The sequence below is a fragment of the Triturus cristatus genome, chromosome 8 (assembly GCF_964204655.1).
Source record: "Triturus cristatus chromosome 8, aTriCri1.1, whole genome shotgun sequence".
Lineage (NCBI taxonomy): Eukaryota > Metazoa > Chordata > Amphibia > Caudata > Salamandridae > Triturus > Triturus cristatus.
This window is the reverse complement of record NC_140591.1, coordinates 932,026,791-932,054,720: the sequence shown is the minus strand read 5'-3', so window position 1 is coordinate 932,054,720 and position 27,930 is coordinate 932,026,791. Positions and strand designations below refer to the sequence as shown.

Sequence of the window (27,930 nt, the reverse complement as noted above, 5' to 3'; positions counted from 1 at the left end):
GTCCTCTCCTTTGCCCTGCCCGTCCTCCAGAAAGTAGCCTGTCACAGCAGGATTGACTCCAAATCTGATAGCCACATAACAAAAGCCATGGGAGTGACTAGACATCAGCAACAGTGGTATGTGTTTCAAAAGGTTACCCCAGTTCCCTAAACATACTCTTTCTGCTTCTCCTATCACCCCCATATACTTCCTGAGACGTGCCCAGGTCCCTTCAAAAGTGACCTCTCTCTTAAACAAAAAGCATGCTTTGAAGCGTACTGAAAAGCCTGGCTTTCCCTTCCTCCAGTGTGTCCCACCCAGCTCACGGGAATACAGCAATCCGCAAACCTGCTCATGCTTCTCCAGTTAGCCTTGGGTCTCACAAAATGGAACCCAAAATCTTACTTTTATTAGGACGAATCTGTAATTTGCTTGGGGCTCGATGTTAAGAGTCCTTTCTACTTGTTTTAGTGTATTTCTGTTTTTTATTTCTTGGATCTGTATTCGTACATCTGGTTTGTACTTTTATGGCTGGAAATATACTGAATAAAGTATTTGATGATGAAGATATTGTCACAAAAGTTCAAGGTAACTTGCAATATCCTTACAATTTACAGTTGAAGCTGCATCATACCATATAATTATACTTTTATCGTGTACTAATCCATATGGTTTCAGAATTAACATTCACCCTAAAGTTAGTTATATGGTTGTTTTTGTTCAGCACCAATTATTTTTGTAGGTGCAAAAGAACTTGAACAATGCATTTTCCTATTTCATAGCACTTTGGCACTCCTTGGTGAGATACCTGCATTTAATCATTTATTTTCACCCGTAAAATTCTCATTTGACATGAAAGAGCTACGAAAATCTCAAATTCAAACTCTTCAAAACAGATATAAGGCACTGGCACTTTTCAGTATTGCTCAGCAAATGTAAAAATGCAAATAATGTCCACACTAGTGGGACACGTGCTTCTCATCTTACCCTTGAATTTCTCTCCATTCTCTGTAGGCCTGATAGCCCTTTGCATCTTTATACGTCTCTGACTGACTCACCAAGCATATACCTACCTTTTGAGAAGCCTACTGCTCTTAGCTATCTTGTGCTCTGAGCACCTGTAGCTGCACTATTTTACCATCACTCTTACAGCCCCTTACTTCTCCACCATACCCATCTTGTACGAATGATCTTCTGTTTGAAAACACAATTTCTCTATGAGACTCCTGATAAAACAATCCCTGCTACAAACACCTAAAAACAACAGATTTCCTGATTCTCAATTCAACTGTGATGATATGCTTAACAAAACGTCCACTTCTCCGGTAATCACAACTCTATCTGAATGACATCACATCCAATATTGCTGTCCTGCTGTTATATGTGCCCATTCTTCTCCATCATCTTTATCAGACTCCTGGTTTTCAACCAGTCCCTTTCTGCTTGTCTACCATCCTCATTCCTCATAACTGGTAACCTGCTGCTTCTCCTCTTTAAGGTTCCTACTTAGCTATCAGCTATCCTCCTGCTTCCTGTGTTCTCTGCTTTTTTTATCACCCCTACTTGACATTGGGCCTAACATCAAAGACAGTAGGGAAGCTAGCTTGTTTAATCACTGTCTATGGGCATCGAAGACTATACATTGCAGGTAAACATGTATTAGTTGACATATCCTGTAGAATTACAGTCTACAGGACTGGTTAAAAGTAAAAGACACGGTTCATGAGGCAACGGGTCATTTGACTCAATAAAACAGAGCACAGAAGGTAATTTTGGCTTGGAGAAGCTGAAACCCAGCACCACTAACTGATGCTGGCAGTTACATGATTCAGCAGATTTATAAATACATTGAAAACTAATTATTTATAAAAGTCGCAGGTCGCCTTGAGTCTCTTAGTGATATTGGAGAGATTTAATGGATAGGCTGAACCAATGCACTAACAAGTGAAACCACCTAAATGTAATTATGTGTTATATACAATGTAACCGATCTTGAGTCTCTTCTAGGTAGTCGACCCACAAATACTCTACATGCCAACTGTGATGTATGTGTTTAACCATCGAGAAACCAATTAATTCCAAACATTGATCAGCCCTAAATTGTAAAAAAAGAAAAGAAATAGGATATTCAGTACAGCCAGAGCGTAACACAAAATGATGCCCTCCTCACCCCAGAGAATGTGATGAGTGTCCCGAGTCTCCCATATCGCACGGATATTCATTAAGTTTGAGCTCAAAGTGGGCCCCTGTAGTTTTGGCTGTATCCTAAATAGTTGGACCCCACTGCTTCCCAGGGGCTGGATGCCCCTGAGCATGGCCTAATAACAATCAATGTATTTGCAGTCAAAAATGTACTACAAACGTCATCGCATCATACACATATTACATCACCATTTGGCCTTACTAAACTTCCCATATAAAACAGTTTTTCTACCGCTGCACTAAAACACGTTAAGAAACACGTTTAAGTTTAAGTTTCAAACATTACCTTAATATCCAGTTCTCCGGGCTTTCCCACTTGATTGAAAAATTCCAATTGATCCTTGACCGATGAGGCCCACGGTGCCAGACGATGCAACTCTTGTTGAAACTGAACACAATTCTTTAATAGGTCTTCTATTTCCCTTTGTTTTTCGGGTAAAACTCTAAATACCTGGAAAGGGTAAAAAGGGTATAGCCTAAGAGAACTACCTTTATTTGTTCACGCATGTCTTTTCAAAATGCAAGAACACACTTGAACATGGAAGTCTTAGTGTACATCACTGAAACATCACCACTCATAAATGCTTTGCTATAGGCTATCATACATTCCTTATGTAATCTGTAAGTACCACATTCACAATCAAACAAAATATTCCTGGGGTTCTTTTTAGTCTCATTTTGGCATGCCTTCAGTTTAAATGTAACCCAAAATATTCAGTGTACCCACTGGCTTATTTGTTTCTGTTATCTCGAGATGGCCCGGTGCTCAACTTAAGTATCATACACCAACAGTAAGAACTGATATTAGTAAGCAAAATGCAACTTTTGCAGGTTTTTAAGAAATGCAAAATGGACTGAGGTGGTGATGTGGTCATTTCTAGAGATTGCACTTTGCACAAGAGATAGCATCTGAAGTACGTGTTGCCTCTTTGGAAGCCAGATGCAACCTGGCTCGGTTGTTCCCGATTGATCCTCATGGTGATCATTAAGTAGAAGATGGATGATTTGAAGTCTATTTGTCAAATTGTCAGTTAGACCCCATAACACGACATTGCTGTGATCCAAAAGAGAATATTTGACGGACTCATTCATCAGCTGGAGATAGTACTTATAGGGATAATCATATTATTTATTGGAGAGGTGTGGCTCACTGGTTAGAGGCGGCAGATCCGCAAGCAGAGAATCGGACAGGGACCAGGGTTCAATTCCCGACGCGGCAGGGTCATGGACCAGGGTCAAAACGGACTCGATAATTCTCGCCTCGGTACCTACTCTAACCAGGAACACACTCGGCAACTCTGGGCATTAGCTTGCCTCATCTCCACAACGGCCCCCCACATTCGCCGGGGATGCCTGGTTTCACCTTGGAGATACCCAGGAGGGACCATCTCACAGGGATAGCCAGGACGGGTTCCCCAGCGGTCTACAGCGCCACGACGCCTCAGGGCAGCAGTGCGCTTTACAAGACACATACATTTACATTTAATGCATTAGCCAAACCCAAAAAGGGAGTTCCAGAGTTTTCTTGATCCTGGTGAATGAGACATTGAGGTATGTAAATAATACTGAACCAAGTCCATATGCTTTGCAAAAGCCTACATTACGGTAAGAACGTATGCTTGGTGTAAGAGATGAATTCAAGGGTTCTCAGAAAATGTAGAAACCTACTCTAAAGTGAAGAGCCAGAGCCACTGGAGTTCATAAACATCTTATGGTGATTGGCTCTATGTAATTTTTGCATGCATGCTCTTCTAGTGATTTGCTCTATGAGATTTTTGCATGTGCGTGGTGCCGCAAGTCCCAATATCGTGTTTGTTTTTTCATACGGAGTTGAGAGAGTCTAAGGGCCAGATGTTCTAACATTAGGAATACCGCTTTCCTAATTGTGATTCTCTCTGAATAACAACTAGGGAATTGGTATTCCTAATGTATCAAACTCTTTTGACTTTCATTAGCGATTCCTAGTGGGTCGCAAATAGACTTACCTCATGCATATTAATGAGGTAGGTCGCAATTTGCAACCCATTTGGAATCACAGCTATCACAGGGATTGTGGCATGCTGAGGTCATCGGACTACCATGCCTGTGATTGCTTTTTAACAAAGCAATATTTTTTTTTAAATGCAGACCGTTTTCCTCAACTGGAAACAGGTGGGTTACCAACAGTTTTAAACTGGTAGAGTATTACTGTTTTACAACCGCAATTCAGTCGCAAAACAGTATCACATACCACTCTGATTCTGTAGTTGTAACAGACGCTCTAAACAGGCCCCTTCCAAATACTGAATCGCAATTGCAAAATGTGATTCGTCAGAAGTTACCGAATCACATTTTGTACATTTGAAAAAGCATTATTTTGTTGGTCACAAACCGCTTTGCACATCTGGCCCTTAGTGCCTGCTTCTCCATATATTTGCTCCCTTATATTTGTGCAAAAACATTAGTTCTATGATTGAGAAATTCGTATAACTAGGCCAGGATAAAGGGAATTGTGCACAAGAAGATGAAGCCAGACTACTTATTTCGACTGAAGATGAAATATGATTAATAATTCCAAGTCTACATAAAGTGGATTCAAATCACAAAGACTTTTCTGTAAATAGATGTGACTGACTTTTCCTATATTGCATAATTTTCAAGAGTAAGTCGCGCCTTCCTGTGGAAAAAAAGTTTTGTGAATATGGCTCATTGGCAAAGATCATTTCAAAACTTCATTTCTAACTGAATAATCGATGTAATGCTTTTCAATGTGGTAGTAATTTAAGTCCTTTGACACATCATAATTGATAGTCCACTGATATTTGACGTATTATACATTATGCTTATGTTAACATACGTTACTTACATAATATGCAAGATGTTATGTATTAGGTATGTATGTGTTATATGTAGAATTGTGCAAAAACTCCCTCAGGGTCTTTGAGCCAGCCCTGTTAATCCAATAGCCTGTTCAAACGTCGAGTCCATGTTGTTGTCCACCTCAGCCTAAAGCATGGGACAGTGGGTCAACCAACATCATCCTCTGGCTGTTTTGCGCTGTGCGTGACAGCATGCTACCTAAACGTGAGCAGCGACCTGAAATGTAATTCACAGCAGTATCAGGGCTAATTTGCTCCGGCTACAGAGCATTACTTGATTTCTACAATTTTTATATGCTTGCCACGTTTGCATATAGCAAATTTTTAAAAGAAAATTATTTTTAAAAATTGCATGCTTAATAAGGCCAGACCTATTGGCTTTGCTAATACTTGTTCATATCACACTTAAGATCCCAATTCTGGCATTTCTAGGCTCCATAAAAAGTTAGTGTCACTATTGCTCAATTTAACAGTCCTCTATTAACTGAGCTCAGAAGGAGCTCAGCCATGATCGAAATTACATTTTTGACCTACAGATTACTGGAGGTCAGCAGTGAATGTTCAGCTCACTGAGCCATTCAGCCAGCCTATATGTGTATGTTTATATAGTGTACTATATACAATTTATAATGCATCATAGATTATACATTTTATTCAATCTATGATATGTTATATTTTGTTAATTGAGGCACTATGTACTTCCTTCTCAGAAATGCTTTAGTGGACAGTCATGACATGTGTTTTCTCATTAATCTCATTCATCTCTTCTAGATTACAATATGTGAACCTGAAATCTTTCATTTCATCTGGTCTTCTTCTACTTTACTGGTTGCCTGTGGGGTCAGTCCTTTTCTGGTTGCTATTTAACTTCGACAGAGATGCTTTGAAAGCACTCCGCTCTACCAGATACTGACCAAACATACAGAAGTGCATCCCAGAAAACCTTTCTCGAAAAGGTGTGAAGTGAATGAGCTTTTCCTACTTGTCATGTATTTTTGCATTATGTTTTTGGGTGCTCGACTTATCATGCATCTGCCCATCACATTAATACGGCCTACAGTCCCCGATTGTAGCCATCGCTTATTTACAACTGTTTACATTTTCAGCATTTTCTAGTACAACAATATGTGTATGTCTTCTCAGTTCTGATAATGTGATTTTACTTCATATATTTACATAATGTATGGTGTTTTAATATAGGACTAGTGGAGTTGCATGTGTAAAATTTGTGAAAACTTCTCATGGAATTTTTCTCACACAACATCGCTAGTCACGGGGACATTTTCTCATTTTAACTTTGAGGCTAACCATAAAAGCTGTGCCTCCCACTTTCTCTATGAGACATGGGCATTACTCCTGGTCCTGTCCTTTTGTCCTCATCCCATTCATTATTAATGGAGATATACACTATCTCCAAGATAGAAAAAAGAACAAAAGAAATGCTGGCCCCCTACCCCACACCCTCCCACCGGGAGTACTTAATGCACACTTACACAGAATTTGTTCTGAACTACCAAGCCCCCAATAGGAAGTCTGGCTGTTTAAGAGGGAGGGTGGAGTGTAATGAATGGGAAGAGGACAACAGGACCAGGAGAAATTAAGATTAACGGTAAGTAATAGGACATTATTCCCAGTTCCCTCTAGTCCTCGTCCCATTCATTACTAATGGAAAAATACCCAAGCCAAGAACCCAGTATTCATATAATAAAGAGCATCACCAAAGGGTACAACACCATACAGCAGAACCAGAAAGTGATTTATAAACACAGAAAAAATCATTCACGATCTCCCCACCGGTAACAGTCTGAACCCAAGATTTGCATCATCCCACAACACATTCTTGAGGTGATAATGGCAGACAAAGGTATCAGAGGATGCCCAAGTCACAGCCCAACAGATTTCAGAAATGGAGACCCCCCTCAACTCAGCATAGAAAGCTGCCATTCCCTAGTACAGCACCCTTGCACCCCCACAGAAGGAGGAGTGAATAAGCCAACTCAATCATCTGCTTGAAGCTTCTAATAATGGACAATGAGGAAGCCTTATCCCCCAGGAGGAAGCCCCAAAATAAAGAAACAAGAGCTCAGTTTTGTGAAACTGCCTAGTCCTCTCCAAAATGAACTGCAAAGCTTTTTTTACGTCCAACAAAGACCAAGCCATGTCCTCCGCAGACCCAAGTTCAGCCTCCAAGGCGGGCAAAATAATTTCCTGAGACTTATGAAACTGAGAAGCCACTTTAGGCACAAAGGAGGAATCCAACTGCAGCACCACCTCATTGTCAGGAAAAGAGAAAAAGGGTTCCCTAGCCATCAGAGACCTCAACACGCCAATCTGCCTGGTGGAAGTGATGGCCACTAAAAAAACACCTAATAGGTAAAAAATTTAAACAGCTGGTACTAGGGGCAAATCCTAAAAAAGAAACAGAGGCTTCACTAAAAGGGCGGGAAAGAGAGAAGCCACGCAACAACCGTGCCACCAGATCATCCACATCATCCAGGTTACACTAAGGGCGTGGAATGCTTTGAAGGCCTTTCACTAGGCTCTCAAGGTAGACACCGCCAATTGTATATCAAAGCCTTCTCATAAAAACGTCAGCACATCTATTAAGGAACATTCAAGTGGAGACAAATGAATAAACCCACACCAATGCTGGAAATTCCTCTCATAAGACCCAATGCCTCTCTTAAGACCTCAAGGTGACAGACAAAGCCTCTGAAGAGTCAGAGATGGAGCAGAACGCAGAGTAGAGGGAAAGCAAGGTATCATCCTAGGGACCTCAACCGTCCAGAAGCTTTAGACTGGGAAAACACAATCGACCAAAACAGCACCATCATCACCACCATTTTGTCTCCCCCCCCTCCCCCCCCCCCCCAAGACAAGCCTGAAACCTGGGAATAAGAACAATCGTTGGGAAGGCATACAACAGGCGGCCCAACCAAGGAATGGTCAGAGCATTCACACTCCAGGTCCAGTTGTGCTGGGAGCAAAAACACAACCTTGGAACCTGTGCTTTGAGCCGAGAAGCAAATAGGTTGAGGAAAGGCACACCAAACCTCTTACACACCTGACAAAAGTCCTTCCAGGTGAGAGACAGTTTGTGAGAGTGAGGAAAAAACCGACTAAGGGCATCTGCCACCTCACTGTCCACCCCTCTGACGTGAGCAGTACCCAGAGACTGAATATGCCTCTCCCTCCATTGGAACAAAGGCAGAACCACCACATTGAGAGTCCTGGATTGGATCCCTATTTGATTGTTCAGCTATGCCACAGCCACTAAATTGATGAAAACACAACAGCCCTGTAGAATTACATCAGTTCCCTTCATTTGGAAGGACGTCTCACCTCCTGAAAAGACCAACATGCTTGCAGGGACCTGTCCCCCAGAGTTGCACCCCAACCAAAAGCACTGACATCTGTCGTCAGCATCAGAGATGGATCCGGTTGCAAAGGTATCCCCTGAGACAGACTGACCAGCAGAGTCCACCACTTTAAATCCGGGAGAACCACCAGAGACACTGCCACCAGCTGATCTAAATTGTTGGAGCCCAGATCCCACAAGGACAGGAGATATATCCACAGGTGAAACCGTGCCAAAGGGAATATGAACACAGCTGCTGTTATTTAACTCAACAGGTGTAACCACCGACGTACCAGAAGGGAGGCACTGCAAATCACTTCCTAGGCCATAGACCGCATAACTTGATCTCTGGAAGGAGGAAGGAAAGCCCTATTGAGGTCGGTTCAAAACCGAGCCCCAGTAAACATCAGATCCTGAGATGGGACCAATTGACACTTCTCCAGGGCCAGCAGAAACCCATTTCCCAGTAGTACAAACTAAATGACCCTCTGCAGAGTCCATTTTGAAGGGAAGATGCAGGGCATACTTGTTCAGAGCCTTCAAAACCAGCAGTAAGCCTCCCATAGCTTTTGCCACCAGAAAAACATGAACTAGAACCCCCTGACCCTCTCCATTGGAGGAACTTCCTGAAGTGCTTTCTTCTACAGGATAGAAAAAAACCCCTATGAAAAAGTCACATGCTTCTGTGCCCTGGAGGGCCAAGGAGTTGGTTGGACCTCTGAAACTAGAGGAGCCTACCCAAATTCTATCCGGTAACCATCCCTCACAATGTCCAACACCTAGGCCTCAACTTCAGGGAGGAGACATGCTTCTTTTCCTTGAACAATTTGTGAAGCTTATTCTCCAGCTCTGCCCCAAATAAAACAGTCCTGTGAAAAGGCAACCTGAAGGCAGATGTTTTCTGGGCAGAATCAGTCCACCAGTCTTTCAGAACTAAATTCTGATGAGCATCCACACACTCTCCACCTACCAGAGCTTAATCTCTCACCACATCAATGGACACATCTGAAAGATATTCCACCTGTCGCATTATGTGTTCCAGCAATCCAGAGCATTAAGAATCATCATCTAAGGACAAATACAGGGCCTTAATATCCAAAGCAGAGACTGGGACACATATGTACCACAGAGTCCGGATGTCCTTCCCACTAAAGGGACCACAAAAAGTCAATGGGATAGAATCTGGTAAATCCTTTTGCATATCCTGCAACAGGTACAACTTGCCCATAAAGCACTGTAGCAAAATTTTCTCAGGCTCTTTCAATTTGCGCTTGAGAACTTCATGAATGTAGGGGTGCACTGAAACATCAATAGGTGCCGAACTTTGAAACTGGGACAGAAGGGAACCAGAGAACATTTCAGGTACCTCATCATCTGGAAATCCAATGTTTGTCTTAACATGTCTAATCAAGTCAGGCAACATGTCCTTGGCAATATACTTGCCCTTCTGCTCATCAGAGACAGGCCCTTTCTCCTCTTACCCTGAGGACTGCAAAGGTTGCACAGGAACAGAATCCTTAGTTCTAGAGGGGTCCCCCTTCTCCAGCAAAGGCTCCCTAGTCAGCCTCTTCAATCTGGAGTCCTCACTCTCCCTGGGCAATTTAGAGTGAGAAGTAGAATGGAAAGAAGATGAAGAACATGGAGAGGAAGAGGAAGACTCTGCAACATGCCTACTCTTCTGTGACTGCTTAATAATGGTTTCAACAGAAGCACCCAGCACAGGGACTCCCAGCCGACAAGGAAACCATACAGCACAGCCACAAAGCACAGTCACAGGAAATAAATGCTATGCAGTACTTACCCCCAGAGCCAGCATGAATATAGGCATCCTAAACAACAGCAGGTCAAGGAATGCCACATTCACAGACCAGGCACACTCTCAGCCACCGACACGCCTGAGCAGCTGATTCCTGTTCCATAATGAGAAGCCAGGCAACAAACCATAAACCAGGAAGCTCACCCCAGTCACATGCTTCCTAGAGCCTAATTGAGAGGCCCATGAGACACATGTCGCCCTTCCAACTGGCAGTTAAGGAAGACGTGCAGCACACCATGACCCAGGAACCACAAAACTCTACATTCCAGCCGCTCAGAGCGATCCACCATGCATACAATTCCCTGCAAGCCAGGCAGGAAGGTAGACATGCTACCCACAGACATCAATGCTGCCCAGCTGGCAATATGACCTACTCGCCAACACCACCACTTCAGCCCAGCAGGAGCAGAGCACCGCATTCCTCGCCCCATTCAGTTGGCAGACAGAAAGAAAACAGAATGAATGCTGGGTAAGTATGCATTATGTACTCCTGGTGGGAGGGGGGCCAGCATTCCTTATGTTCTTTTTTTATTCTGGGAGATAGTATATATCTCCATTAGTAATGAATGGGAAGAAGAGTAGAGGGACCTGGGGGTAATATTATGTTTAAAGCTCGGCCTCCCTCTCAGTAGGTTCAGTAGATATCCGTAAGTCATCTTGTTCTAATCAAGGTTCTTGTTCTGGATCTATTCCCTCTCATCACCCAAGAGGTTTTTTTCTCCTTACTTAAGAAGGTTAGTTTGGGATCCCCCACTGACAGCTGTCCTTCTATCCTCCGGGAAGTCTTCATCCATTGCCCTGAGTGCCCTATGTCCCTTCTTAACAGTTCACTCACTATGGGCATTGTCCCCAACCTTTTTAAGAGTGCAGAAGTGGTACCTATTTTTAAAAAAACAGGCACTTACCCTTCCATTCCAAGCAATTTTCGTCCTATTTCACTGCTGCCCTTTTTGGGAAAAATCTTGGAAGCCCATGTGGCCAACTGTCTCAGCACTTTTGTTGAGAAGTCACACTATCTGGACCCTCACCAAGCTGGTTTTAGATCCGAACATTCCAGTGAGTCTGTTATTTTAGCAGTCCTCGATGAATTACGAAGTGGGGCTGACCAAAGCTCTATGCAAGCTCTGGTCCTCCTAGACCTCTTGGCCACTTTCGATACGGTCGACCACCATCTGTTGGTCGACCGGGTTGAGAGCGCAGGAATCCGGGGTCCTCCTCTGAAATGGATATCTTCATTTCTCAGCGACCGCTTTCAAGCAGTCCGTCTCGCTAGCTTTTTGGCTGAGAAAAGGAGACTGACATGTGGGGTCCCACAGGGCTCATCGCTCTCTCCCCTTCTTTTTAACTTGTATATTCTTCCTTTGATTTTGGCCCCTCCAAAGAGAGAGGTGGTTATATTTAAATACGCCGACGATCTCCAGTTAGTGTTTAACATTGACTCTTCCTCTTCATCTACGGAAAGCTTCCAGTCTACTATGATATTCATCAGCAACTGGATGAATGCTAATGACCTTAAGTTAAATCCAGATAAAACCAAGCTGAACTCCAATTTTTGGCCACATTCTCTGGGATGCCCTCCTTTTCCTGTCAACTCAGTCAAAAGCCTGGGAATCGTGATTAGCAATGACCTCACGATGAAGGCACAGATTAATGCTGTGGTATCTGCTTGCTTCTTCCACCTCCGGAGAATTAGCAAAATAAGCAGATATTTAACCATTGAGGCCCGGATTCAAGTTATACTTGCCCTGGTTATGTCGCGTATTGACTGCGCTAATTCCTTGTATACCAGCATACCTGCTTACCAACTACATTGGCTTCAACTGGTGCAGAACCAAGCCGCTAGGCTTGTGTATGGCCAACCTAAATCTCACCATGTGAAACCGTTGTTGAAAAACTTACATTGGCTTCCCGTGACCCAACGCTGTCTTTTTAAATTAGGCTGCACTATCTACGGATTGTGGCCCGGCCTTCATTGCGTCTAGAGTACGGCGCTATATCCCCTCTCGAGCCTTGCGCTCTGCGAACATGAATCTGCTGACTCCTTGTCCGTTTAAATGCAAAAAACATGGGGGTCTTAGATTCTCTACTCTGGTGCCACAATTCTGGAATTCTCTTCCCCTTGAATTGCGCCTGTCTTCTTCCTATACTCAGTTTAGGACGTCTCTTAAAACCTGGTTGTTTGTCCAGGCCTACAATTGAACTCTTCTTTTACTGCTCCAGCAATTGACCGACTCTGCTTAGCGCCAAGAAACCGTTGGTGAACGTGCGCTTTATAAATTGTTTTTGACATAACATAACATAAATTAAAAATAAGGGACTTACACCCAATCACAATTGCTACTTTCTGTAGTCTCCAATGTCTGCGGTATTTGTCTGCAATCATATACCTATGGGTTTTGTGCCCTCCATTTTTTACAACATCCAGTTTACATGAGAAGTTAAGTGTTGGACCCATTCATAGATGATTTACAATTACTAATTAATTATGGCAATGCTATAGTTTGCTTTTAGTATTTTTTAATTTTCACATTTCTTGCCAAGTCTGTGTGTAGTTAATTTCTGCTTCTGCTTCATGTCTTTAATGCATGCCTTAAAATCCATTTTACGTTGATGCATGTTTTGCCCCTTAACAGTTCGTACCCTTCGGGCTTTTTCACGGCTGTTATGATTAGTAGTCCAAAAGGGTACATAAAAACAATATTTCAGTGTATTTGAAATATACTTTCACAATGTCAACCGATTTCTTATTCAACACCATGGTCTAGGAAAATGTATCACCTGGTGTCTCTCTGCACTCATGAAGGCTCTGAACACAAAACGCATGTACAATGTACCATTAACCTGTAGACTGTGAAACCTAGTGGGCTAACCTAAAGGAGTGAAGAACTTTCAGAATTTTTTCTATAAATGACAACCTTATTTTCTATTTCTAAAATACTCCAGGCCCGTAGTAGTTTCACAGGTAGTATCAATCATGTCTCAGGCCTGTCACTGCAGCCTGTAGTGCAGTTTTAAACTGCCATTTTGACCTGTCAAAATTAACCTTTTGCCAGGCCTAAACATTCCTTTTTAATACATATGTCACCCCTAGCGTATACCCTAACCATCCCATACAGCAGGGTGCATTGTATTTAAAAAGTGCGACATGCGCTTTTTAAGGTTTGCATGTCCTGGTAGTGAAAAACCCAGATATTTTTTTTTCACTGCTGCAAGGCGTACCTCTCCCATAGGATAACATTGGGTTACCTTATTACGTTCAATGATAGCTTTTGATCGGGAACAGGTAGGAAAGTCAAGTGAGGTCTTTAATGGATGGAAATTTAAAACTTCCTATAATGGTAAAGGCAGATTTTAAGTCACAATTCTGAAAAATGTCACCTTTAATAAGGTGGGATTTTCTTGTCCTAATCATTCAGTTCCTGCAACCTGTGTCCTGGGTCACATGACTAGGTGTAGTTGGCAGTTGGCCTTTGTGTATTCCTCACAGAAAGGGGGGTGGGTATTGGCAGGATAGTCCATCCTGACCAGGTGGGAGGGGAAAAGCTGTCACCAACCACACTTACACTTCAGAGGAGCTGCCTCAGCACACTCACTAACGACTTCATACTAGCCTTTTGTCAGCCCAGACATCTTGGGACCGTGGAGGGGAAGAAAGGAAATTCCAGAACCAGATGTGGGAAGAAATCTAGAAGTTTTTCCCACTTCAAATCTGGCACCAGGTATAGATATTGGACCTCCTGAACAAATCTTCAGATCATTTCTGGACCTGTGGAAGTGTCAAAAGAAGTACTGCTCTGCTACCGTGCTGCTGGATGGACTGCCCTGCTGCATGGAGGTCTGCCCTCCTGCCCTACTGCTGAGGAAATAAGACTGGACCTGCTTAGTCCTTGCTCCTTGAACCCAGAACCACCAGAGTGAATCTAAGGCTAGCTGACTGCCCTCCTGTTCTGAGCTACAGGGACATACATTCCAGAAACCTGTCCTGCATCTGCCCACCTGGCCAGACTTAACTGGACCTCATGTGCCCTCTTGCTGGCCTCCACTCCAATGGGAAGCACTCGCAAGTCCACTAAGGATTTGGGTGTAAAACAAACAATCCCTGTCAATTAATATTAATTAACGCATTAGGCTAGTAACATGACCGGTTTATACAGCATTCATTGGCTTAGCATACTGGAAGTAAAAGTAAATGAATTTAGGTTTATGTCTGCTGTATGAGTGTATCATTTATGCTGATGGCAGTTCCTATGAATTTTCTAATCTTTTATTGTAGATACCCCTGACGAAGGGAACACGGCTTCCCGAAATGCACTGGGTTATTTTAAATAAAGACGTGATATATGCAATTATTCGGTGTCCTTCCTGCTTATGTGAACATTCCAGCATGGTTAAAGAGTGAATAAAATGAATTGAAGTGAATATGGAATAAAGAAAATATGGAAAAAGAGAAAAAGGAGTAAGCATGGATTAAAAAGAAGATTAATTGGAGAAATGTAATTGATTTGATTCATTCAGTCCCTTATGAACAAGTTACTTACCTTCGGTAACGATGTATCTGTAAGAAACATTAGTTAGTTAGTTTCCTCACCTTAGAATATCCCCAGGCGTCAGACTGGATCCGGAAGATTTTTCGTCAGCAATACCCCTTGCGCGTCGCTAGGCGTCGTCTGCGGCTCCGCGTCCGTCGTCGGCGTTGTGCGCCGGAATGACGTCGTCGGAGTACTTAGACGCCGCCCTCGCGCGCTGACGTCAGTTCTTGTACATAGCTTTCCGCGCCAGGAACGCAGAGCCATGCAAAGACCGACACTGGTGCCAAAAATAAAATCTAGGGGCCTGAAAAGGATAGCCTTAACCCTAGATGTCAGTTCGCAGAACGGGGAGGATGGGTGGGTCGGTGAGGAATCTAACTAACTAATGTTTCTTACAGATACATCGTTACCGAAGGTAAGTAACTTGTTCATCTGAAAGAAACACGTTAGTTAGATTCCTCACCTTAGAATAGATACCCAAGCAATACCATCCCCGGTGGTGGGTCTGCGAACCAAGATCACACCAGAAAGTCCTGGAGGACAGAACGGCCAAAGAAGCCATCCCTACGGACTTGGCTGTCAAGGCAATAATGCCTGGCAAACGTGTGTAGCGAAGCCCACGTTGCCGCCTGACAGATGTCCTGCAAAGGGACACCCCGTCCCAAAGCAGTGGTAGCCGCCGTGGCCCGAGTAGAATGGGCGCGCAGCCCAACAGGAGGGTCCTTTTTTGCCAAGGAATAACAGATTTTTATACACAAAACGACCCACCGAGAGACGGTCCGTTTGTGCACAGCTTTCCCCTTCTTAGCACCCACGTATCCAACGAAAAGTTGGTCGTCCACCCGGAACTGCTTTGTGCGGTCCAGATAAAAAGAGAGCGCACGTTTTGGGTCCAGACGGTGGAGCCTCTCTTCCTCTTTGGAAGGATGCGGAGGCGGAAAGAAGGTGGGCAAGGTGACAGACTGCCCAAGATGAAAGGGGGTCACCACTTTCGGAAGAAAGGAGGGACGAGGCCGGAGGACAACCTTGTCCGGATGAACAGAGAGAAAAGGAGGCTTTGAAGATAAAGCCTGGAGCTCACTCTCCCGTCTAGCCGAGGTGATGGCTACCAGAAAAGTAGTCTTAAGCGTCAGCAGACGAAGAGGACAATTATGAAGAGGCTCAAAGGGAGCGCACATTAGAAATGTGAGAACAAGATTCAAGTCCCACTGAGGCATTACAAAAGGGACAGAAGGGAACGTGTGAGTAATGCCCTTTAGAAAGCGTGTAACTACAGGGGACTTGAAAAGAGAAGGCTGATCAGGAAGCCGCAAGAAGGCAGAGATGGCAGCAAGATAACCTTTCAGGGTGCCCAGGGCAGAGCCCTGCCGGGCCAAAGAAAGAAGAAACAGTAGAACCTCAGAAAGAGGGGCGGAAAGGGGATCCACAGCCTTTGCTGTGCACCATGCCACAAATTTGTTCCACCGGCAGGCGTATACCGTCTTTGTGGAGGGACGCCTGGCTGCCAGAATGATATCACAGACTTCAGGAGGCAAGTCAATTGGCATCAACTGCCGCCGCTCAATCTCCACGCATGGAGGTGGAGGCGGGACAGGTTCGGGTGGAGGACCGTCCCCTGCTGCTGCGACAGAAGATCCTCCCGAAGGGGCAGACGTATCGGAGGATCGGTCAACATACTGAGTAGCTCGGGATACCAGTACCTTCGTGCCCAATCCGGAGCCACCAAGATGACTTGGGCCCGGTCGTGCCTGATCTTCTTCAGCACTCTGGGCAGAAGTGGTATAGGCGGAAAGGCGTACAACAGACCGCAACTCCACTCGTGACGAAAAGCGTCGCCGAGCGAGTGCCGCCTTGGAAATTCCAACGCGCAGAACTGCTGACATTGCGCGTTCTCTTCGGTGGCGAATAGATCTAACCAAGGCTCTCCCCACTGCTGAAAGAGACCTTGCGCCACTTCGGAGTTCAGACGCCATTCGTGATCCATCATGCACCGGCGGCTGAGTTCGTCTGCTCTGGCGTTCAGAGAGCCCGCCAGATGTTGAACCACTAGGGTGATGCCCTGGTGTTCCAGCCACGTCCAGAGGCGCAGAGCCTCCTGACAAAGGGTCCACGACCCCACCCCGCCCTGTTTGTTGCAATACCACATGGCGGTGGTGTTGTCCGTGAACACCTGCACGACACTTCCCCTGACAGAGGGAAGGAAGGCTTTCAGTGCAAGTCGGATCGCTCTCAACTCCAACAGGTTGATGTGGAGACGAGACTCCGCCGGAGACCAGAGGCCTCTGATCTCCGCCTCTCCCATATGGCCACCCCATCCCAGGAGGGACGCATCCGTCACTACGACATGCTCCGGTTGGGGAAGGGAGAGGCTCTTGCCCTTGACCCAATCGCGGTCCGTGAGCCACCACTGCAACTGCTGTGCAGTGCCCTCCGAGATCAAGACATGGTCGGACAGGTTGCCGTGATGCTGGGCCCACTGAAACTTCAGGTCCCACTGCAGAGCCCGCATGCGCCGCCTGGCGTGATGCACTAGTAGGATGCAGGAGGCCATCAGCCCCAGAAGCCGCAACACTAGCCTGACCGAAACCCAGGATAGAGGCCGAAAGATGGGAATCAGGGCCTGAATATCCCGGACCCGCTGTTCCGGCGGATAGACCCGGAACTGCGCCGAATCGAGAACCGCTCTGATGAAGAGGAGCTTCTGAGAGGGGCTCAGGTGTGACTTCGGCACGTTGATGGAAAACCCTAGCAAATGCAGGAGATCCGCCGTAGTCTGGAGGTGGGAGACGACTGACTGGGGCGAGCCCGCCTTCAACAACCAGTCGTCGAGATAGGGGAAGACTGGAACCCCTGATCTGCGCAGATGAGCTGCGACCACCGCCATCACTTTCGTGAACACCCGAGGGGCACTGGTGAGGCCGAAGGGGAGCACGGAAAACTGAAAGTGCTCTGGGCCCACCGTGAACCGCAGGTAACGCCGGTGGGCCGGCAGGACGGGGATGTGGAAATACGCGTCCTGCAAGTCCAACGCTACCATCCAGTCTCCAGGGTCTAGGGCAGCTAGAACCTGAGCCAAAGTCAACATCTTGAACCTTTCCTTCCGGAGGAAGGCATTGACGTTCCGGAGGTCCAAGATAAGGCGTAGGCCCCCTTTGCCCTTCTTGGGAACCAGAAAGTAGTGGGAATAACAACCACAACCTACTTCTGGGCTCGGAACGCGCTCGACGGCCCCCTTGGCCAAGAGGGCCGAAACTTCCTCGTGGAGAAGATTCAAATGATCCCCCGAGATACGGTGGTGCTGCGGTGGCATGGCTGGAGGGGTCGTCTCGAAGGGGAGGGAGTAGCCCCTTCGGACGATTTGCAGCACCCACCTGTCCGATGTGATGGACCGCCAGTGGAGCAGGTGATGGTGAACTCTGCTGCCCACTGGCGTGGAATGGGCCTGAAAGCTCGGACTAGGAAGGCTTTGAGGCGGATGCTGCCGGGGTGGATGTGGGCTGACCTCGTCGTCCTCCAGAACTGCCTCGGCAGAAACCACGTCCACGACCGCGCGCAGGTTGGTTCTGCGGCTGGTGGCTAGGCGTACGTGAGGAGGCACCCCTTCCTTGGCCACGAAAGGGGCGAAAAGCGGAAGTTTGCGACCGCGGGGCCGAGAGGCCCAAGGACTTGGCCGTAGCCCGGGAGTCCTTAAAGCGATTCAGCGCACTGTCCGCTTTCTCACCAAAAAGGCGAGTGCCATCAAAGGGCATGTCCATGAGAGTGCTCTGGACTTCACCCGAAAAGGACGTGGACCGCAGCCAGGCGTGACGTCTAAGCGCCACCGTGGTAGAAATCGCCCTACCCAGCGAGTCCGTAGTGTCAAGCCCACAGAGGATAGCATGCCGTGCTGCATCCCTCCCATCGGCCAGAGCCTGGGTAAGTCGTGTCTGGACCTCCTCCAGACACAGGGGCAGCACGTCCTCCACCGTATCCCACAGAGAGTGGGAATAACGGTCCAAGAGACAGGCGGTGTTCAAAGACCGCAGGCCCAAACTAAGGGAGGAGAACAGCTTTTTGCCAAACTGTTCCAGTCTCTTGGAATCCCGGTCCGGCGGAGCGGTCGGGAAGGAGGATTGGGAGGTAGAGGCCTGGATAACCAGGCTCTCGGGGGTAGGGTGTTGGGACAGAAAACTGGGGTCGCCCGGAGCAGGGCGGTGGCGCCTGGCGACGTTCCTGTCCACAGGAGGAACTGTGGAGGGCTTGGACCAGGTGCCCTGCAGAACGTCAATGAGGGCCTCATTGAATTGCAGCAGAGGCTCAGTGGAGCTTGCTGCAGACTGAAGCACCTCAGTGAGGACGTTAGTCCTCACAGCCACGGCAGGTAGCTCGAGCCCAAGGGCTGCGGCCGCCTTGCGCAGCACCACAGAGAAAGCAGCACCCTCCTCCGAAGCCACAGTCGGAGGAGAGATGAATCCAGTGTCCGGAGAGGTATCCAGGCCACTGGCCTCCCCCAGTTCATCTGCCCAGTCCTGTGACAGTTGAGCCTGAGCGGCCATAGGATCCTCGGATCCCTCCCAGTTGTCCCCATCATCCGATTCCTGGTATGCAGGATGAAGGATCGGAGCCGGGCGATAGACAAAATGTGTCTCCAGCGGCGCCGAACGCGGCATCCATCAACGCCGTATCGGCGCCGGGCCCGGAGTGGGGCTGAACCGGGGCTCGACGCCGAGCGTAGTCGGCGTCGGAGGGGACTCGAGAACGGGCCCCTCGGGCGCTTGCGGCGTCGAGGCCGGAGCTGTCAACGGCGCCGGGGCCGGAGCCGCCGGCAGGCAAGGTTGGCCAGTCGGGTCCGCGGGGCCCGAAGGCGCGCCAGCGGGCGTCGACGGCGGAGCCAGGTTCCTCATGGCCGAGAGGAAGGCACTGACTTCCGCCGGCGTCGCGTCAGTCCCAGGGACCGGTGGGTATGGGGACTTGCGCGGCGCCTGCGGCTCCGCCGGAGCCGCGGGGGTGGAACCACCCTGACCCTCGGCCGAGTCGCGCGACCGGCGAGGGGAGTCCGAAGAGCGGTGTCGCCTCTTGGACTTCTTGGAGTGCTTCGACTTACCCGAAGACTTGGATCCCGACGACCGATGATGACGTCGGCTGCGGCTCCACGACCGATCCTTGGACCTCCTCCTGGACCAGGATCGAGAGGGGCGCGGAGCCGAGTGGCGAATCTCGAGAAGCTTACGGGACCGCTCCCGTCTAGCCTTCGAGGTCAGGGCCTTGCAGTCCGAACACGACTCCACGTCGTGGTCGAGGCCCAAGCAGTAAAGGCACCGGCGGTGATGGTCCGTAACCGACATCAAGCGGCTACAGTCAGCACAGGCTTTAAAACCAGGCATCCTACCGGCACCGGAGTCGAGACAAGATCAAAAAGGATCGAAAAAGTTAGTCAAAAAGTGACTAAAGGGGTAGCTCTCCCGGATCTGCGCTTACTGGCGCGGAAAAAAGAAGAACTGACGTCAGCGCGCGAGGGCGGCGTCTAAGTACTCCGACGACGTCATTCCGGCGCACGACGCCGACGACGGACGCGGAGCTGCAGACGACGCCTAGCGACGCGCAAGGGGTATTGCTGACGAAAAATCTTCCGGATCCAGTCTGACGCCTGGGGATATTCTAAGGTGAGGAATCTAACTAACGTGTTTCTTTCAGATATGGCTGTGCAGTTTGACTGGAACCTAAGCAGGTTCCTACGTGTTCGTCTCTACTGGAATGAGTCATGGTCCCCAAGAGGTCCCAGTCCCAAAATCCTTGCCTGGCATCAGAATGTACTCCTCCTGGCCCAAATGTGGGCTCCCTCAGAACTGATATAGTCAGACACAACTTGATGCAGTGCGACGCAGGGTCTCACATTTAGCACCTTCCAGTTCCTTACCATCGGCCTCAGTGAAACCGATGCAACACAATTCATCTCACTGCAGGAACTCGCAACACAGAACCTCGCATGTCTTGATCGGTGGCCTCATCCTGACAAATGCAGCATGACACATCTTGACGCAGGACCTTGCATTGCAGCATATCGCAGCTGCTGATCAGTGGTCTCATCGATACTGGTGCAACTCTATGAAGCACAACACAGGACCTCGCATCTCAGTCCAAGTAGAAGCAGGTACATTGATCAACAGGCCACTTGGTCCTGTACCTGGCCTGCGCTCTACCTCTGTCAGCTTGAACCTGTGACTTTGTACCGGTCTGGTGCAACCAGATCCATGCACTACTTATACTGTTTAGAATTATCTCTCTTATACTATCTAAAATAATAGTATTCAAAAGAACAGGCATGACATCGCAAATCAAATACTTTGTGAGAACACAGTGCATGGTAGATTGTTCCCTTACTGCACTGGGGAATGCTCTGGGCCTCCATTTCTGATTGGTGCATTATAGTAACATAGTAGCTTTGGTCAGTGTGAAAGTGTAAGAGCATGATTATGTCATTAAATCAAGACGCTGTTACCATGTGTCACCATCTGTCCATACTACCCACTCTGAAAGGTAAGCTGCTGTATCTCTACTGACTGATGGCTAGAGAAAAACTAGCAGATGTGGTCATGATTTAACCTATTGTAGTAACCACAACACTGTAATGCCTTAAACCTTCTGTCCAACCGCCTGTACAGATTCTCCCTTGCCAGGAATGCAAGGAGATTTCAAGAACATTCCAAGACCATGTTCCAACATGGAGACACTACACCTATCACACTGTGGACTAAAAGAAAATGCTGCCAAAAGAGAATTCAATTTTCTTTACTTTAAAGTCCAAATATTACTTGGGACTTCTCAACCCTAATCACAACTGAAATAGGTCTTGAATTCACCATTGATCAAAGACCTACCATTACATCTGCCCATCTTAAGACTCAGAAAACTGCTTCATACTAAATTCAAAGTGTCAAGAAGCTGACAAACAATCCCAGCACCAGGCTTTCGATCATGTAAAAGTATGATTGCATATAAGCAAAAGAATTGACGCCCTGCCTGTATTAACAACCATGTTGATAAATCCCTTGGTAACAATACTTCTCTCTGTTGCCCATCTAGGCATGGGCCAAAAAAGTGGATTACGTTGCATACATCTTCAAGTACATTCACTGGAATCCCTTGAAATCAGACCTGCCATCAAAATCCACTGCAAAATAGACAATACATCATGACTCTAACTGGACATTCCCCCCAAAAAATCCAAAGTCCTAAAACGCGCCTTCTACTGTTTTGGATCAAAAATCCATTAAAAGAATTATAACTAGTTCTCAAACATTTTAATTTCTGGAAATCCTCGCCGATCCAGCTTCTTTCCAACAAGAAAACAGCATTGCCCTTCTAACTTAATATTGTCACCCCTCCCCATACACATTTTTAAATTATATATCTACTTTGTTTGTTAGAGCTTCTATTGTCTTCGATTTGTAAGGTGCTATGTTGATGATATCGCTAGCACAGTGCTGTACACATATAATTAAGACATCAAAATGGCACTCAAAGTGAAACAGATGTAAAATATATATCTCCGAACAGCACTAAATACAAACAAAAATGTAAGCAAAAGATGTAGGGTGATCTCACTTCCATGTGGGACAGGGGACAAATTAATCATCTTTCATCAGTCGCACAGCATTAAACAACCTCTGATTATAATATTAGCCTCTTGCTAAAAATAAACTACCTGGGCACCATAATGGCTGGTGGTTTCTACACCATCAACATTCTGTGAGGGTGTGGAGCTGTGGCATTTGATGGAGGTTGACAGACTCTATAAGGATAGAGGTAGCCTCTGGCTGCAGAGGCAGCTGGCATGAATCGGGCGTGGTGGGAGAGGTGGAGGTGGAAATAAAGGAGAAAGCAAAAACATACCTCCTTGCCGCTTCCTTGGCGTGTCTCTCCTTTGTAGTTCCTTGCTCTGACCGGAACAGGAAGCACACCCAGCTCCCCTGAACCAATCACAACGCTGCAATGCAGCGTTGTGATTGGTCTGTGCGCCACTGTCTGGCACTCAGACAGGCAGTGGGGGCCTGAGCATGTTTTCCACCCAGGCTGCAGTACAGCCTAGGTGGAGAACATGCAAAGTGAGCATGAATGTTTGGCCAGCCTGAGATGGCTGGCCAAACATTCGTTCGCACTTACAGAGTGTTCCCACCACTCCTTCCACTGCCCTGAGAGCAGAGCAGCCCCACCCGCCCCGTAAAGCTGCTGCAGCAGGACAAAACAAAATAATAAGAACATCAAGTTATCATTTTATTTTTCCCTTATTTCACTGCTGCAAAGCAGTGAGGAGACGCTCCTCCGCCTTTGCAGAGGATCCGCCACTGTCTGTCTACCTTTTCCCTCATGGGAAACACAGGCCTCTTTCCCCTCTCTGGCACTGACTTTGGTTGCATGGCACTGCAATGCAGGATCTGCACCGGGAAACCACCTATTGTACTCAGGGAGTGGATCTGGATGCAATTAATGAAAAGGCACACTCTGTGGAAGTAATCACCCCAAGCTGCAACCCCTTGAGTTTGTGAAATCTTCATACTATCCTGACACAACATTCTAGAGGATACATATTGTCATCATCATGGAAAACTTTATTTCAGTCATATGACCACAAAAGTTCAAGTGCGATACAGCTCATACATATAGAATAAAAAATAGATATAGGTTGCATAATAAAAACATCAGTAAAGCAATAGTCTACAGTACAGTAGATATGTGGATTAACCACGTGGTGCACAATAAAAAGCCAAGACAGCAAAAACCTCTGCCTAGTCCAAAGAGAACAGCATGGTCCATTACACTGCCTGCGCTCTAAGAGTGACCTCCACTCCACCCTTAAGTGGCATCAATATAATTGATCAAACAATAAGATCAAAACAGATTAAAACTAGGAAAACACATAGGAGGATAAGGAGCTAGCTCATGTTTTTAGCAATTTCCTCCTAATTGCTCACGTATAACCAAGAAATGTTGCTACTGAGCAAGCAATCACTAGTCTAGGGGCCGGGGTCCGATCTAAGAATACGGAGAGCTTCACAATAGATGTGTGTTCTCAGCTGTTTGAAAATTGGTTGAAGCCATTTGGCTCTCTGGAGAGAGTACACCAGCCAAGCAAAAAATACACGGGCAGTTGTCTCTGCTGTAGAAGTGCAGCTGGTGCAAAACTGAGAAGTTCTGGACGAATGGTGCCAGATGCCTGTGAGGGAGTACATGGGAAGGGAGCCAAACCTAAACTGTATATAGTTTCCTATCTAGAGGTGACTCGATAATGTCTAGATATTGTTCTAAAGAACTGGTCAAATTAAAATCCATGCCTTCATAATTAGACGTCCCCACAATGAGTTAATAAGTGAAGCATGTGCTACCTAGTCCCACTACTGCTTTTTGAATCTTGGCTAGGGAGCAGTGCCGAGCCCTTAACATCCCATTTAAAATAATCAAGTACACTAACTTCCATAAGGGCAATGGCATAGAGGAGCAACTCAGGAGTGCACCTTATGCGCAACCAAAACAGTAGAGGGCTTAGCTTAGCCTTATCTGTGATTGGAACTCCAACCACATCCAACCTTATTGGCTGGAGAGGCATGCTCTGAGGTTTGCAAGACCAGGTACCTCAGCAACTTGTTCTCTGATTGTATACGTTTATACATCCCTTCAAAGACCCACAGTTCAGCTCCATGAAGAGCTTGGCTTACTGATTTGGAATCATAGATCTGGAGGGGGCTGCCACTGGTTTACTGAAGGAAGTGCTCTGTTCTTTAATTAGGGCCCCTACTAATTGCCTATTTCAAGGGCATACCTATTATAAACCAACTTCTGGCCCCCCCCATTAGCCATGTCTGTATTTCCTGATAAAAGCATTTCTTTGATAATAGGGACTCCTTCATTTTCTCATGCAGATCAAAAGTACCCCTTTAGGAGTGGCATCGGTGCTGATTAATTTATTTCATTTATATGTTTTATTAAGGGATGATTGACCCAAGGATATCATCACACTGAAACACAAACACAAAAAAATAATTAGGATAATGGAGCATTAATAAAACCTATCAATAGACAACATATTGTTATGCCCAGGGTTGGTGGTGGAGTCCGCCAGATCTGACCTGTGAGTAGATCCCTCTCTTCCTCCCTGGATATCAGAAAATCTCTTAAATTCCGTGAGCCTCGTGAAAGAGGGAAATGCATGCTCTGCACGCAAACCCAGGCACCTTGGTAATGCTTAGCATTAACTTCTCTGGAGAGTGGGCACACCCCTAAAAAAAGCAATTATTAAGGATTACCCTAAGATATTTTAATACTAAATTTGTTATGATCCAGTAGAGATAGTCTAAATTCCTGCTTCACTGTTGAGTCCACCAAGGCGGAACTTATCTTCCTTGGGTGGATAGGTCACCATTAATGAGGCATGCCATAACAATCTTTGGGTTAGGTGACTTATCTTCATCTTCTGACCCTTATACCTGTGGTATAGTATAACTAGTGAGGAATACCTTCACAGTAACGCACGTAGAAGCAGTACTGGTGAGTAAATTCCCAAAGTTCCCCATTTGTCGGAGGATGCTTGTACACCCCACAAAGTTAATCTTTAGGATTACTATGGTGACTTTTGTCCTCCCATGCACTGGGGCATTCCTGGAAATTCCCCAGAGAAACATAGAGCATCTACAGGACTTTGGAGAACATTCTTGGAGATGGCACCGTTTCCAGGGGATGACTGCAAGCATTGAGATCTGCCTGGTAGCATTTGAAGACTCTGATGTTCCAAGATCTTAGCGAATCTTTTCAGGAGTCACCTAGCTACCATCTGCATGATTTTTAACTTCAGCCTGGCTTTCAAACGGAGCCATCGCAATATCTGAAAAACTGTAGTACAGTGATCACATGTAGCTTCACCAGCCATCAGTGGGTCACTGTTAAGACCATGGCTTGGGCCGTGGCCATTTGTTTTGAAGGTGGCTGAATGATACAGTCGGACCAGCAAAGATTCACATCCAACATCGAAATTGACCAATCTCACAGAGAACCTTAAGGGTGGCAATTTTGGTGCTGCAGCTTGGCCAACCACTAAAATGGCATGGTCTCATTAAGTCCATATTGTTTCCCAAATAAAGTAGGTGAGTTATTCAATGATAAAAACACAACAATACAGGGTTTAATTGATTAAGGACAATCTGGAAGGCACCCCTACAGTGCGAAGATATTATTCAAATGTAACCTCATAGGAGAGAGCAAAGCCTTTTTATTACTCCCAAAAGAACGTAGCGGCTCGTAACCTGTGAAATAGGAAACAGTACCAATATCGATACTGCATGACAAGACAGTAAAGGCCATTCTGCACAACATTCCCATTATTTTTAGAGACCTAAAAATTAGAGCATTGATAAATTTGAGGAAAACTAATTCTGAAACGTATTATTCGCAATGGGTTAAGAAAGGCATGGGGCTTTCCACACTTCACATTTAGCTATATTTTTTTAAATGACAAATTAATGCTGCATAGCACTAGCATCATAATACCTAACAATTAGTCATTTACAAGGAAAATAATTCATCCAAATCTAGCAGAAGAAAAAGAGCATGGTTTCTATGACAACAAAATCGAGGTGAAAGAAAAAATTGAACACCTGACAGGAAGGCTGATCTGTACCTTGCAGTATATGCTACTAAAAAACATTTTTGCATTTTTTCATATAACCAAAATAAAAGGAGTGAAATGGTTGCCACTTTGGGAGCACTTTCACACAATACATTTCCATTCTTTCGTTCCACTGTCAGAAGCGTGCCTAATGTATTTTCCTTCAACATGACCATCTCACATTCGTATTTAGAAAAGCAGTATAATATATGAATGCACTAATTTCGCCCTAATCCTGTCAGCTATGACAAAAACACTTGTGTTTCCCATAACCCAATGCCTCCCATAGTTTGGCAGCCCAGATAACATGCATTCATTATTCTTGTGTATTAGTGCGCAATCTATTCAGACATTTGCCTCATTTCACACTAGATTAGCTTCATCTATTTTCCAAATTTCCTCTGTTAATCTGAATTATGTACATGATGAAACTGCACATTCATCGGGAAAACAATGCACTTCTTAGCCAGCAAACAGGAAAGATACTGAATTTAGAGAAAAATGTTGCAGCATTGCAACCTTCTACAAATGCATTTTAATCAAAGATGGGTTCTCAGAAACAAAAGCTGGAAGTATTCCATATTTCACTATTGACCATGTGTTTGCTTTTACATCTCTCCTTTAAGTATAACAGTATTTTGTTATTTAGGTAGTTCCAATCCTAATCCCAGATATGTTAAAACACTCGAAAAATAATAATTTCCTGACTTTTGCTGTGTTTTCTTGGGCATAATGTGACTGCAGTGGACATGGATTGTGCAGATATGTGCAGACATCGATATATATGGGATAAAATACCCCAAGAGTATTATAGGTCACTGAGGAGTTCCATGACCATACAGAGGAACAAGGACAGAGGATGAGCTCCTATAACTTTCCTTTTAGATGCTTTATTTTATGTTTAATTTTATTGAAACAAAAGATTTTTAGAATATATAAAAGTTATCTCAAAAATGTTCCAGGTTTATTGATGGAAAATCAAAGATGTAGGCTTGCAATTTGTCTAACTCTGTTCTAGAAAATTAAGAATTTAGCATGTGTACGGCATGCAACCCGATAAATTAACCCACAATTTACTCTATATATTTCTCTTAAAGTCAGACTTAAATTTAAAAAAAGACACATCATGTACTTCATAGAAGAATCCTCTGTCATCCACTGGTTGGATAGAGCTCTTTCTCAAATATTTTCCAACGTTTATGGGAAGTTTTTCTGGTTCGCATCTAGAATGTATCCTTTCATTTCTGTAACCTACCTGTTGTAATCCACAAATAGCTCTTGGTGTCCTCGTTCCCGACTACTAACCTCACTTGCCTCTCTTACCATCTTTATCTTTCTGGAAACCGGCTGCCACCAGATGCAGCAATGAGTATGACTCTCCACCTAAAACATACATGACAACGAGGCCGAATACCATACCACAACTTTCTGACTGAAGTGTGGCAGTTGACATGCATAAAGTTAATCTTTAAAAACAATGCTGTAGACTAGAAGTGGGTGGTGGGGTGAGGCTGGTCGGGGGGGGGGGGGGGAGTGTCGACAGATTACTAAAT

General features: G+C 45.7%; 1 protein-coding gene across 14 annotated transcripts in view; it reads right to left on the bottom strand.

Annotated features, from left to right (window-relative positions):
- The window catches only part of DMD (dystrophin), a 7,596,173-nt gene that overhangs the window by 2,801,391 nt on the left and 4,766,852 nt on the right, over positions 1-27,930 (bottom strand). For all 14 annotated transcript variants that reach the window (XM_085622447.1, XM_085622454.1, XM_085622449.1 and 11 more), the window contains one exon: positions 2,468-2,632. In XM_085622447.1, the coding sequence (XP_085478573.1) occupies positions 2,468-2,632 (165 nt within the window). The remainder of the gene's footprint in view (positions 1-2,467; positions 2,633-27,930) is intronic.